Source organism: Rhinolophus hipposideros (assembly GCF_964194185.1).
Source record: "Rhinolophus hipposideros genome assembly, chromosome: 8".
Taxonomy (NCBI): domain Eukaryota; kingdom Metazoa; phylum Chordata; class Mammalia; order Chiroptera; family Rhinolophidae; genus Rhinolophus; species Rhinolophus hipposideros.
The window spans coordinates 80,141,201-80,155,749 of record NC_138054.1 but is presented as its reverse complement, the minus strand read 5'-3'; the positions used below and the strand labels follow the sequence as shown (position 1 = coordinate 80,155,749).

The following is a 14,549-nucleotide window of genomic DNA, read 5'->3' as shown; positions in this document are numbered from 1 at the left end:
GACCACACCCAGAAGCAATCTCAGAATCCTTCTCAATCCAGGAAACCACAAGCAGTTGATCAGAGTTGGCATACAACCTGAAACTGGTTGCTGTCCATGCTCTTAGCCAGCCTTCTCATTATGCACAACTGAGTCTCAGAGGGTCAAGGTGAGGGCCAGGACCGGAACCAGGTGTCTTGACCCCTAGTCCAGGTTTTTCGCCAGATTTTAGATTCCTCCAAAGCTCTACAGGCCAGGGGGAGGAGTTGAGAGCACAGGTAAACAGAGTCAAGTTTCAGGCCCGCTAAGAGGTCAGTGAACCAGACAAACGAACACTGACTAGGAGTCAGAAGCATGCCATTGGACTAGCTGCCATTTAGCAAATACTTTTCAAGCACCTAGTCTGTGCCAGGCCCCTTCCATGCACCTTCTTGTTTAACTCAGACAGCCCCTGGGAGTTGGCTGTGACTTACCCCATTTGACACCCAGATGCGGAAACCGAGACTCAGAGAGATTAGGTCACTTGTCCAAGGCTGCACAGTCAGCCAGGGGCAGAGCCAGAGTCAAGCCAGCTGTGTCTGCTGCCAAGCCCGTGTTCCCGCCACCACCCTGACACTGGCCTCTCTGGGCCTCTTGAACGTCCCCAAGCATCTGAGTCCCTCCCACAGGGAGCCCAGGCCAGGTGGCGGGGTCCTGCTCTGATTTCCCCTGTGAGGATCATCCAGAGTCTGAGTCATATGTCATTCCATTTACTCTGTGTTTTCTCTACTTCTCCCGAAGCAAAATGATGGGCAGTTCACAGTCATCCAGCTGGTGGGCATGCTGCGGGGCATTGCGGCCGGCATGAAGTACCTGGCAGACATGAACTACGTCCACCGCGACCTGGCCGCCCGCAACATCCTCGTCAACAGCAACCTGGTCTGCAAGGTGTCTGACTTCGGGCTTTCACGCTTTCTGGAGGACGATACCTCAGACCCCACCTACACCAGCGCCCTGGTAAGACAGGGGCAGAGAACACTGGAGTTGTGGTGCCGGGAAAGAGAGCATAAACATCCATCTCTCCTGGCAATACGTTGTCACCAACACCTGCTCGTGCCAAGCACTGTGGTGGGCCCTGGAAATACAGACATAAACCACGGTCTCTGTGCTCTTGGAGCTCCCAGGCTGGTGGGAACACAGATGTTCAGAGCAACACAGAGTGAGAGGGCAGAGGAAGGCTTGCTAGAGGGGGTAATATCTGAGCTGAAAGCTGAAGGGCCATACAAGTTTGTCACACGCCGTGTTCTCATAGCAAGGTGTGACTGGAATCCAGACTGCGAGGGGAAAGGTCGTGAGCAACAGTGCTGGAGGGTAGGCAGGGCCAGGTCTTGGAGAGCCCGAATGCCCATGCTCAGGATTGTCTCCTGAAGCCGTTAGGGTTGTTGAAGGGTTTTAAACAAAGGAATAGGACGCAATCCCTGTCCTCAAAGCGTTTGGAGGTAATACAAGTAGAGCCAGGCACGTAGCAAATGATCTGAGTACGGCTCTGCGTGAGAAGTGCCTCCCCGGTGGAGAGATATGGAGCACAGTTGTAGCATTAAGGACAGTGAGCAAATCTCTGGGACTTAAGGAGACTTTAAGAGGAACTTAAAGGATGGGAAGGAGGTTTCCAGATGGCAGAGTGGGACAAGGCACTTCATGCAGCATCATGGTCTGAAGCAGCATGGCGAGTTTGGGGAACGATAAGACGCTTCACGCAATTGATACAGCTCAGAGTACAGGGTGGGGTGTATAGAGAGCAGAGGCCAGACCAGCCAGCCTCCCCCCCATCAACCCTCCTCATTCTCTTCCACAGGGGGGCAAGATCCCCATCCGTTGGACGGCCCCAGAAGCCATTCAGTACCGGAAGTTCACCTCAGCCAGCGATGTGTGGAGCTATGGTATCGTCATGTGGGAGGTGATGTCCTACGGGGAGCGGCCCTACTGGGACATGACCAATCAGGACGTAAGTCTCCAAGGGAGAGCCTTTCTGACCAGTCAGATTCGGGAGAAGGGGGATCCAGAATTCCTGGCCTTTTGCTGATCTCCCAGGGAGCAGGAGCAAGGTCTCTGAGCTCCTGGGTAAGGGCAGCTCCCAGCGTGATGCTAATTCAAACATCTCCAGGGGGTCGGGAGTAGGAAAGGTCTACCATCTCCAAATGAGCAAATCTTTAGGATGCCACCTTGTGGCCAACCCCAAATGAGACCATGTCTGCCTCTCAGGTGCTTACCACCTAATTGGGGGACAATATGATGATCAGGGAACCAGATGCTGTTATCAGGAACTTTTATGATCAGGTGCTAAATTGGAAAAGGCAGGTTTCAAGCCCTGAATGTGTTGAGGCGAGGGCAGGGTGGGTAAGATCAGCGAGGAAGTCTTCACAGGATGGGGGGACTCAGTAGTGGGACTTGGACATGTGAGGGTTTGCAGTGGAAAGAACAGCCTGTGCAAAGGCCCAGGGGCAGGATGATGAGGGGTCGTGATGGGGAACAGTGGAGAGGAAAGCTGGTTCGAAAGGTTGGTGAGGTTCAATAATGGGGTGTTTGAAAGTCAACACGAGGAATTTTGATTTGCGGCAATGCCGAACAGGGAGGACTTGAAGAAGCTTCTTAAGCAGGGAGGATGACCTCCCCTAACCCCCCACCCCCGTCCAGCTGGGGAAGATGAGTCTGGCCCTGTGGCAGAACAGACTGGAGATAGGCGTTTGAGGTCCTTTTCCTGACAGAGGAGCCAGGTGGGGGCGGTGGGAAGGAGGTACAAAGGTGTGCTGTGAGGCCTGACAGGGGAGGTATCTCTCACCTGGAGCTGTAAATGGCACTGAAATCACGAGTGTGGTCTCCCTAGGGTCAAGGCCAGAAGAGGAGGCCTCAGGACCATCAAAGCCAGGAGGGGGCTCAGAGCTGGGAGGGAGGGAAGACCTGGCAGAGTGATCCCCAGGAGGGTCTGCCGGGTGGAGCCTGAAACAGAGGCTATCTCAGGGTTCTGTATTTCCCAAGACTGGGTATTGGGGGAGGCACCCAGCTGCCTCGGTCTTACTCAGACCCAGGCTGTACCTGGTGAAACCGAAGTGAGGCCCGTTTGGGGCTGCCTGGAAGAGGTGGAGGCGATTGCCAGGTCTCTTCTGCAATGCGCTGGGGGCAAGATAGGCCAGGCCAGGCCAGAGGGCAGATGCTCTCACCACACCCACCCACCCAACCCCACTCGGCCCCTGTGTTGTCCCCAGGTAATTAATGCCATAGAGCAGGACTATCGGCTGCCACCACCCATGGACTGCCCAAGCGCCTTGCACCAGCTTATGCTGGACTGCTGGCAGAAGGACCGCAACCACCGGCCCAAGTTCGGCCAGATTGTCAACACGCTGGACAAGATGATCCGCAACCCCAACAGCCTCAAAGCCATGGCGCCCCTCTCTTCCGGGTATGGCCCCGCCCCGCCCTCCCTGGCTCCGCCCCGCCCTCCCTGGCTCCGCCCCCGTCTCCGCCCCCGCCCCGCCCCCTCCCAGTATGGCTCTGCCCCCGCAGGCCTTTACTCTCTCCAGACCCCTTCCCACCGGGCTCCCCCTGCTTCAGGCAGATGCTCTGCCTGGATTGGGATGAGGAAGGATAGCACCTGTGTCTGTTAGGCATCTGCCCTGCCTTGGGGTGCAGGACACGGTGCCCTCTGGGTGGCAGAGGAAGCACTTTTAAAGCATGTTCCCAGAGGACAACGTTGAAGAAAAAGGACCAGAATTTTGGTTGGTGAATAGATTTTACTGACCACTGAGTTTTCTCCCTAACTAGCCTCATACAAACCTTGCATCTGCATCCTCCCCTACACATCCTCTCACGCGCGTGCGCACACACACACACACATTCACACACACACATAAAATCACACGCGGATTCACCCATCCTCAGACTCTCCGTAGGCACCTGAGCACACACACATTCAGTAGTACATACCGACCCCCACACACACGTGCTGCCTCTGCCTTGCTTGGGTGGTTGTCTCCTGGCCCTGCACACTCTTACTCCCCGGGACCCTCCATCACACAGGAATTCTGAGGGACAGGCATCTAGTCAGGTGACCTCAGGTCCAAGGCTGGCTGTGCCTAGACACTCTTTGGGCCAGAGTCCTTTCGCTCCCAAGTTCTTGTGGCCAACAGATCTTTGTGTCTGCCTCTACCGGTCACTCTTGACCATGACCCTGAGTCAGCTGCTCCGATATAATCACTCGGAGCGTTTAGCCCCATGAGGGTAATTTCACTCCGGGCCAGCCAGGAAGTCGTTCCCATTGGTGCACCAGCTTTGTCTGGGCTTTGGAGACATGGTCCATCAGATCAGTGTCCCGTAGCACAAGCACGGTGGAGAAAGGCGGAGAATGGCACCGGGGGAGGAAACTGCGAATCATCACACTGTTAGTCCAGCCGAACTCCCTCCTCCTGAAAGCAGAGGCGTCGGGAAGTGTGTCCCACCTCACGGTGGTCCAGTCTCTCAGCAGTCCCTGCAGAGGTGTCCCACACTTTCCAGGTAGCCCCAGCTTTGAGTCCTGCACACTCGCTCTCACAAACACACACGTGTGCACACTTATGTGGGTTCACACGGAATACCCACATCCATACGCACTCACCTGTGCTCACGCTGATGGATACACACGTGCAGGCACGCACGTGCAGCCCGGTGTGCCGGTCCCATCCTTACCCTCACCCCCATGCCGGCCGGTGCCCTGACTGTCTCTGTTGCCCACCCCACCTTCAGAATCAACCTGCCACTGCTGGACCGCACGATCCCCGACTACACCAGCTTTAACACAGTGGACGAATGGCTGGAGGCCATCAAAATGGGGCAGTACAAGGAGAGCTTCGCCAATGCCGGCTTCACCTCCTTCGATGTCGTGTCACAGATGATGATGGAGTAAGTGCCCAGCCACTTCTACCCACCCCCCCCCTGGCAGGGGGCTCTGGAGAGTGAGAAACAGACAGTCACCGCAGGGATGTGGAGACCAAGGGGCTAGATGGCCAACTCTGGAGTCACATTCAGATTGATACCCAGGTCTGCCTGCCACCTACGGGCTATGTGACCTTGGGCAAATCACAGAACCTCCCTCAGTCCCAGTTTTTCCTTCTGTAAACCGGGGGTTGATAGGAAGACCAAAAGAGATACAGAGTGAGCGGGTACTTAGTAAATGCAGGTTCCCTTCCCCTCCCCATAGCAGAGGAGATACTCCGAGGAGTCAGGGTCCCCTGACTCCCCCTCACGCATTCCTTTCCCCTCACACAGTCACTCACTCCTCAGCTCTGACACGCACCCACTCTCCCATGCCCTTCACCCCCTCCCGTGCTCTCTTTAACAGGAGACCCCCAGAGAAGCCCAGGCAGCTCTCCACCTGGCCCAAAGTCCCCTCCACCCCCACATTTCCCTAACACACGTGCTTCTCTCCCAAAGGGACATTCTCCGGGTTGGGGTCACCTTGGCTGGCCACCAGAAAAAAATCCTGAACAGTATCCAGGTGATGAGGGCACAGATGAACCAGATCCAATCAGTGGAGGTTTGACGTTCACCTGCCTCGGCTCACCTCTTCCTTCAGGCCCCGCCCCTGCCCCACACGCTGGCCCCCCAGTTCTCTGTCCACTGAAGGGTCAGCCACCTGCCAGGCGGCCACGGGCAACAGGAAGAACCAAGCAGCCCTCCAGCCATGGGACGTCACCAAGAACACATGCAACTCAGATGATGGAAAAAAGGGAATGGGAACAAAAGAAAATCGATCCTGGGAGGGGGTGGGACATACAAGGAATATTTTTTACAGAGGATTCTCATAAGGAAAGCGATCATTGTTCTTGGGCAAAAAAAAAAAAAGGGCTTGGGAGATCCATGCGATTTATCTAATCGGAGACCAAAAGCAGTTTCTCTCCGACTCCCTCTGGGAAGGCGATCTGGCCAGAGCCAAGAAACACTTTCAGGAAAACAAATGTGAAGGGGAGAGCCCAGGGCCACCGTCCTCTCCTGTCCGTGGGCTGCTCTTCCAGGACTCGCTCAACAGCCACGCACCAGGCGGCTGGGGCCGGTGGACAGACGGGCAGCCACCGGGAACCACTGTGGGAACATCCATTCCTACTTCCTCTGGGCAAACAGAAGAATTTTTCTGCCTTTGGAGAATATTTTAGAAACTCCAATGCAAGAGACTTGTTTCTCCTGTTGTCTCATGGGGCTGAAAAGTGGCTTTTGTCCTCCTGGGTCAGGGAGAACACGGGGACACCAGAAAGACGAGACTTCCTGAGGCGGGTCACCCCCCAGGTGTGCAGCTGCACCTCCATATCACGTGCACAGCCAACAGCCCGCAGCCCCACTGGGCACCCATTCCCACCAGCCCCCACCTGGAGGACTGAGGCTGCCGTGACGGCCACCAGCTTCGACTGCCACTGAGAAGGGTGATCCTGCATCTGGGTTTGTTTACAGCGGACGGACGTGGACCGGGGGTATTTTGGTCAGGGGTGGATTTGGTTTCGGGGGTTTGTTTGTTGGTTTTTTTTAATGACAATGAAGTAACACTTTGACATTTCCTACCTTTTGAGGATCTGATCCTTCTCCAGGAAGAAGGTGCTTTCTGCTTACTGACTTAGGCAATACACCAAGGGCGAGATTTTATATGCACATTTCTGGATTTTTATATGGTTTTCATTGACACCCTCCCCTCCTCCCCTGCATAGAGTTCCCACCTGCTGCCAGGCCTCACCAAAGCCAACTGCCACGGGGCCATCTGGGCCTTTCAGAGACTGAGTGAGATTTAGGCAGAAGGTGGGGGGCCAAGGTGGAGGAGCATCCCCCCACCCCCACCCAGGACTGTTTTTAAAAGGAACAGATTGAGCAGGAAGTAGGCTCTGAGGCTGCAGAGCCAGAAGTCTCTGCCCACTTGTCCACTCTCCTTCTGCCCCGATCTATCCAGTACTTTCCAGGCAAAGAGGCCCCTTTGAGGTTCCTGAGTGCCCTCCGATGGCCAGAACCCAGTTTCACCTCTGGGAGCCTACACCAGGCTGCATCAGAGGCCAGGACCCAGCTCATTCACTGTGATATCCCAGCCTCTAGAGTATCACCCTCAGAGACGTGTGCAGGATTGCTCCTTTCCGCCCTGGGGAGAATGTGTGGTTGCTGTCCCACCTCCCTCCCTCCTCCAGACCTCTGCCCAGATCTGAAAGGTCTTGGCCATGGGAAAACCCATCAGCAAAGGGGTCTGGCCACAGTCTCCCTCCCGTGAGCAAATGCAGGCACCTGAGCGAACCAATCGGTTAGTGAATTGAAATAAATGCTTTAGTTATAAAATGACCCTTGTTCTCTGGAAGTTCTAAGAGCGACCCTATCACCCTTGGGACATATGGTGACCCGTGGTGCTCTTCTAAATGACCCCTTTTCCTCCCTCAGGGATGTAGAAGGCCCAGGGCTGAGAAAACACATGGAGGACACTAAACATCCATGTGGATTTTCTGGCTCTGGCTTGTCAAAAGCACAGGCAATGAAAGAAGTGTGTTGGAAGTGGCTCAGAACAGTTTGTAATGCCTCACAAATCAGGCTGAGCCTCTGCAGGATGCGTTAGGAGCAGAGAGTTGACAGGGGTGCGCTCAGCTCTCCTGGGCCGGAAGAAGGGGGTCTGGTTATTAGATGAGCTGTGACAGTGGAACTGTTAGGGTCCTGGAGGACACATGGACCCCCAGTCAGCCCCAGGAATGATCACCTTATCCTGGTTAATCTCTGCACAGATGGGCTTCTGCTCACGTACAATTAGAATTCTTTGTGCAGAAGGAGGAGGCAGGGAATCTGAAGGAGGGAAGGCACGGATACCTTATCTCAGGACCTTTCCCTTTGTCCATGGGAGACTGACCAGTGGGAGAGATTCAGGCCGCAGGTGGCCAGCTAAACGCCCCTTGGTTGAAGAGAGCATCCAGCATGAACCAGCCTGTCGTCTGTCACTCACCTGTTCTCTAGAGCCTGAGATGCAAAGAGAAGGAAGAGATTAGAGAGGAGCACGGGCCCCTAGAGGGAACAGCAGAGTGAGCCACAGGGAACACCTTGGCTGGTTTCCCATGAACTAGCCGGCCTTGGCCCAGCCAGCCGCCCTTTGTGCCCCAAAGATGCCCAGCACGGGTGGCAGCTGTCCCAGCACACAAGGTCACCTTCTGGAGGGAGCTGCCCTGATGAGCTTCAGATTAACTCCGGCTCCCCGGCCTGCCCCCCAGCCCACTGCTCTGGGGCCCCCACAGGGGCCTGGCACTCCGTGCTTCCTGTCAGATGGCTTCCTGCCCTAAGCCGCTAGGCTGGTGTCTGCTAGCCAGCATGTCTGCCCATCTACCCTCAGTGGTTCTGGGCCCCCACATGCCTGCCTCTCAAAAGTAAGGGTGCTACTTCGTCCCTCTGTATCTCCACTTCAGGGTAACAGACAGACATCACTGTGACCATCCCGGGGTGCAGGCAGCTGCCCATCTCTCCCCACTGCTGGAGCAGCTTCTCCCACCACCTCTTGCTTGCTTCTCAGTGAGGAGGGGCAGGCCGTGCTGCTGCTTGCCCAGGCACACAGCTCAGAGCCGCCTACCCGCTGCCTGGTTACTAATCCTTTCCTGGCTCCATCTCCCTAATGCCAGCCCCACCTGCCCAGCAGTGTGCGAGGAGCTTCCGGCTGCTCTGCACACAGTTGGTACTTGAGGAAAGAAAGCTGCCTTGTAAACAGGGGCCAGGACACCGTGGTAATGGGACCATATGCTCTGAAAGGATGTGACAAGCAGATCTGTGCAGGGCTAGGCTGGGCAATAGAATGCTGTGCCATCACCCCCCACTCCTATTGCCCCAGAAGCTCCCCCAAATGGGTTATTGTTGATGATCAGCAGGCCTCTTCTTGGGGAATGATATTCAAAAGATCTCAACTGGTAAGCCGTGGGCACCCCCAGCAGGCTAGGTGATGATTTTGGTGCTAGACCAAAAGACCTCAGAGGGAGGGCAAGGGTGGCAGCACAATCAGGGACACTTAAGGGACTCGGGTGGGTGGCGTTTACTCACCAGTGGTGCCTGCTGTTCAGATGGCATCAGCTGGACTTGCCCCAACATTTCTAGTTGGTCCCCGCGCGGCCATGGCTCAGGGAGCTCTCTGCCGCCCCCTTGCGTTCAGTTATAGCCTCGCACTCCTCTCAGATTGGGGGCTTATCTCCAGAAGACTGGGAGCTCCCGCTCCAGGCCACCCTGCCCCCCCACCCCATCTCCTAGTCTAGCCCCTTGGCAGCTCCTGGCTGTCTCCTGGGACCCTGTAGTTCTCAGATGGTACCGAAGGATGGAAGATTCTTGCCAGAGAAAGTTATGTAAATGCATTCAAAGGATAGGATGCCACGTTGCTAGGTAAAATGCATCCTGGCATCAGAGACGCAGCCTCACCCCATCACTAACTTGAGACATGGATCTGGGCAAGCCACTTCCCTTCACTGAGCCTCGGTCTCCCATCTGTAAAGTGAGAGGATTGCGCTGGGTGAACCAGACATGCAAAACACTTTATATTTATATGCTGCAGTCCTGTCAGGAGGGACTGTTAGCTCCCGTGGGTTGGGGGGCAACTGAGACTCCGAAAAGGGAATTAGCTTGCTCAGGATTACACAGCCAGGAAGGGGCAGAGCAAGGCTGTGTTTATCTACTTCTAATACCCACTTCACACACTCCATTAGAGGACATGAAGCACTCGGGGGCTGATGCTGGCTGGTAAGAGAAGGGAAAGCTCAGATAGGCTGGGGTTGTCAGGGAGGGCTTCGTGGAGGAGGCTGCCTTGAACATGACATAGGTTGAGAGAAAGGTCACTCCAGGTGGGAGGTACAGTGTAACCAAAGATACAGAGACTGGAATGCTTCAACAGTGAGAAGTCGTGTCTGCATGGGCCAGCGGCCTGCTGGGAGGTGGAGGTGGGTGTAATGGGAGGGTGAGGCCGTTTGATTCACAGACACAGCAGATTCTTGAGCAAAAGAGTAGCCGAGTGAGCATCGGGTCCTAGAAGAAGTCAGTTCAGTTATCAGATAGGGGCAGGATGCCTCACAGCTCGCCCCTCCCTTGGCAAGAAGCGCCCCCTGCAGAAGCCCTCATTTATTCCGGGAGAATTCAGGCCCTGCTGTTTTGTTTTCCATCCTCACTCGCTGACATAGATAATCCAAAGAGTCGTTTCAGCTGCTTGGAACAGCAGGGTTGGATTTTGTGCTACCTGATTCATAATTCCGCTGTGTTCAACTGATGCCCACCCCATTTCCTCCAGGCCTCTCTGAGAGCTGCCACGCATGACCAGAGCTGAGTAACTGTGGGTGGTAGTAATAGCCTGGGTGGGCAGGCAGGCAAACATGGCAGAGCCCTGAGGGGACAGAGCAGAGCGCTGATGTGAACAGGGGCTAGGAGTTGGGTGGGCGGCATGCAAACTGTTCAGAAAGCCCATCTCTGCCTTGGGTGCCCTGGGCTCTGGTGAGATCACCAGACATGTTGGAAGGGGCCGGGGTCCTGCCCTTTACTACAGTGTATTATGCTGGGGACACCCAGAGGCAAGTTAGGGAGCCCCTCTGCGTGCACATACCACCAGCGTCCTAGGAAACGGTTCCTGCCATAAAACAGCGTTGAGAATGGTCTCAAAGCTGACTAGTTTCCCCTTCAGAGAAACCAGGGTCAGAGTGTTGGTCCCAGAAGGCTGAGGCCACTGGGATTGCACTAATCACTGCACATTTACCGTATACCAAGGCCCATGTGTAGGGACTTGACAGGTACTACCATCTCCACTCTACAGGTGAAGAAACAGATTCCCAGAGGTGATGCCAGAGGATTCAACAAGGCCATCTGCCTTCGGTGCTCCTCCTTTCTCACCTCCCAGGATTTCTCAAAATTTTTGCCGTTGCAACCTGAATCAGAATCTCCTGGGCTATTATTCAACTTGCAGACTCGCAGGCTCCACCCCGACCTCCTAAATCAGAATCTTCAAGGTCAGGCCCAGGAGCTTCTGTTTTTAACAAGCTCCACCAGGAGATTCTTCCAGACTGAAATCCTCTCTTCACTTCCCCCACGACGACCTATGCCCTGATGTCTGCAGAAAGAGGGGTTGGCGTAGACAGGGATTAGGAAAACGCAGGACATCGTCAGATAAGATGCCCAAACTCAGACATGGATTAGGACCCATGAAGTGGGGGGGTGGGGGTGACCCTCAGGAATGTGTTCAGACTGAGCTAAGCTTTCAGGAAAATTAGAAAGACCCCCAGACCCTGAGTCTGTCTGAGTTTAGCTGCGCAGCATGAAGGCTGCCTCAGGAAAGCTGATATAGCAAGAAGCAGCAGGAGCTTAATACTTCAGAGGGGCCCGGTAGCCCACCCAGGGCCACCCTATGGAGAACCCATGGACTCTACGGCTATGATCCAAGCCTGTTCACTCAACACCTGGCCAGGTGGGCCAAGCCAAGGCAAGGTGGGGCTTCCAGCTGGACCTGGAGCTTCGATGTCCCACCACCACCACGACCACCAACCCCTGCTACCCAGACTAAGACACAGGGCTTTCCCTGGAGGAGGGAGAGGGAGTGAGGGTCCTGTGTCCATTCAGCTCAAACAGCCCCTGTTGGAAGGGGAATGGGAGAGGTGGTAGGAGGTCAAAGTGAAGCCCACATACACTCCGGTGGCCCTGCTGAGAATACTGGAGTCCAGAGATCTACCGCTCCATGGGTAAAAGATTCCAAGACGCTAAGATTGCAAAAGCCCGTAATTCTAATATGCCAATGGAAGGATTCCATGTTTTTAAGATTCCATCACCATATGATTCTATGCTGCTAATTCTTGAGACTTCAAGTCCTATTGTTCATTGCTGGTCCCCAAACCTGAGGGCCCTGGCCGTGACAAAGCACAACAAGAGAGCAAGAAAGAGAGAGAGAGAGAGAGAGAGAGAGAGAGAGAGAACCGGCAACAGCTCAAAACAAGTGTTAACAGCTCCATCTTCTGACTGTGAGTGAGAGGTGGACCTTGGCAGGGGTCAAGACTCTTCTTTTGAGTGTGATGCTGAATTTCGTCCTGGTTCAGTGGCAGAATTGTCCATGCCTGGCTGCCCCAGCTGAGCAAAGCCCCACGCAGGCCAGTGCCCCCTGGCTGGTGAGCAGAACAGCTCATCTCAGGAGCCAAGTGGGGGTCCTACTGTCTCGGTTTGGGGAGGGATTGATCTGGGGTGAAACTCGGTCCCCCCACCCACCCCAAAGGAGGCTGTAGGATCAGGATTTGCTGTGGAATCTTCCCCAAGCACACCACCTTCCTGGGCAGAGCCAGAGTCTTACCACTGGGCAATCACAGGGTCTTGCTGCAAACCCCAGAGCCAGGTGCCTTCCTGCTGCCCCTCGGGGTGCAGCATCATGGCCACACAGTGCCTGCCCCATTCCAAGGACCCCTTCACCCTTTTCGGTTGAGGCCACTGCCTATGGGATCTGGGAAGCCTGTCCACAGAGGTGCCTCTGGGTTGCTCAGAGCCCAGTAATCAGTCTGGCTGCTTTCCCTTCCATGGACGGGCACTCTGGTGGGCAGGGGACATGAGGTCTAGCCCCTGAGACTGACCTCTGCTAGGTCTGGCAGGAACACTCACAGGCAGCCTCTTTGGACTGCAGAGAAGAACAATTACTGGTTGGTCAGGCCCAGCCCCAAATCCTAATCATAGCTGCTATTTTTTGAGTGCCAACAATGTGCCAGGAGCCGTGCTTATGTTTTTTTACACAGTGTCTCACTTAACCCTTACACAGCTCTGTCAGGCAGGTACGATTATTATTCCCGCTCCACAGACCAGGAAACTCAGAGACATGCATGGGGGTTTTCCCAGGTTACGCAGTCAGCCGGTAGACTCTGACCCCAGCCTCTGCCCTTGCAATCACTATGCTATGCTGCTACCCGTGGTCCCCACTCAGCCCCTCTCCACTGTCACACCCTTGGCCAAACCCCAGGTCCCTGGGGGACACTCTGCTTGGGGGGCACTGGGATACCCTTTTTGACTGTAACCTCCTGGAGCTACTGTCTAAGCCATGGGTGGTGGGGGTGAGCGCCTGGTCTCCCCCCCGCCCAAGGTGTCCACTCCAGCCTGGGTCATTCAGGCCAGAGCTCTCAACCAGGGGGCCGAGGATTCTGGCGGGGTTTCACGGAAACCTGTTTCCTCTGGTCATAAACATGGGCTTTCCTGACAACATTGGGGGGTCAGGAAGTAATGCGGCTGGGGTTCCAATGGCCATGGGTCAGACTTGGCTCTATAGGACCCCTAATGCTGTGACCAAGGAAATCTCACCAGCTGTGTCCATGAGCCCCTGACCCTGTTACTCCAATGTCTTTGTAGGAGTCTTTTTAGCAGAACCTTTCTTTTTTCCAAAATAAATGTGAACTGTAAAAATGATCACTTGGACTCTCAGGGGTTTTTTTTATTTCTTTGTTTTGGTTTGGATTTTCTTGGTCGAGGTTCCCCAGGGAACGAATGGGAGCTCCTAGAAGTCCTTAGCAGGTTTGTAAAGCATGACAAGCAGTTTTCCAGGGCTAAGGATGAAGCCAGGGCTAGGCCTGGAATGGGGGTTGGGGCTGGGCTGGGGATTTAGCCTGGGCTGGGGAGAGGCATTGAATTGGAACAGTTACTCCGAAGTGTTCTAAGAACACACATTCATGTTTAACAGTTTGAGCTCTGCTGTCATGGGTCCTAGTTGGGTTTGAATACCAACTCTGTCATTTGTTAGCTATGTGTCCTTGGAGCAGTCACATAATTGCTCAAGCCTCATTTTCATGTCCATGAAATGGGGCAATAATATGTAACTCCCAGAGAATAGGTGAGGATTAAACGAAGTGAAGCATATCAAATACTTAGCACGCACAAACGTTAGCTCTTAGTATTTTGCTGGCAGGAAGCAGGGCCCATGTCTGTCATACACTCCATGTGTTCTCCACAAGCAGGACGATGCCTGATCCACGGTAGGCTCTCCATTCACATTTGTCAAATAAATATGTCACTTGAAGTTCCGCTTTAAAAAAAGAAAGAAAGAAAGGAGGGGGCGTTCAGGGATGGTTCATGGTCAAATGCATTAGGCAAATTCTAGACTTGGGCAAATTGATCAGATTTCTTTACGTCAGGATATCGCAGAGTCTTAAATGTGCTAAAAGTGCTACATGTGAATCTCTAAAGGCGTTATTCATTTGCAGGTTTCCCATTTTGGAGGGAGCACCTCATGGCACCAGTGCCTGAGAGCACACTTGAAGTTAACCAGAGCCTGGGCAGTGCTCTCGTGGGTCAGAGGTAGAGCAGGGTGGAGGTTGAAGTTGGGCCTGGAAACATGACAGGGTAGGAGTCAGAGGGGAATGGGATCGAGGAGCCTGCCTTTTCACTCACTCACTCACTCACTCACTCACTCACTCACTCATTCAAAAAGTATTTACTGCATTCCTATTACACGAAAGGTGCTGCATTAGCCACCAGGGGGGGAAACACAAAAACTCACATGTTCATCCTAGTCTCAAGAGCTTCTCAGGGCATTTGGATCACTTCCCCACAAGTGAACTGGGCACCTGTGGAGTACCAAACATGAG

The 14,549-nt window shown here is 54.4% G+C and overlaps 1 protein-coding gene across 3 annotated transcripts in view; it reads left to right on the top strand.

Annotated features, from left to right (window-relative positions):
• Positions 1-13,151, top strand: part of EPHB2 (EPH receptor B2) — a 187,901-nt gene extending 174,750 nt beyond the window's left edge. For all 3 annotated transcript variants that reach the window (XM_081055028.1, XM_081055026.1, XM_081055027.1), the window contains exons 12-16: positions 760-975; positions 1,814-1,963; positions 3,222-3,415; positions 4,735-4,890; positions 5,422-13,151. In XM_081055028.1, coding sequence (XP_080911154.1) covers positions 760-975; positions 1,814-1,963; positions 3,222-3,415; positions 4,735-4,890; positions 5,422-5,530 — 825 coding nt within the window. In that variant the 3' untranslated portion in view covers positions 5,531-13,151. The remainder of the gene's footprint in view (positions 1-759; positions 976-1,813; positions 1,964-3,221; positions 3,416-4,734; positions 4,891-5,421) is intronic.
• The last annotated feature ends 1,398 nt before the right edge of the window (positions 13,152-14,549 follow it).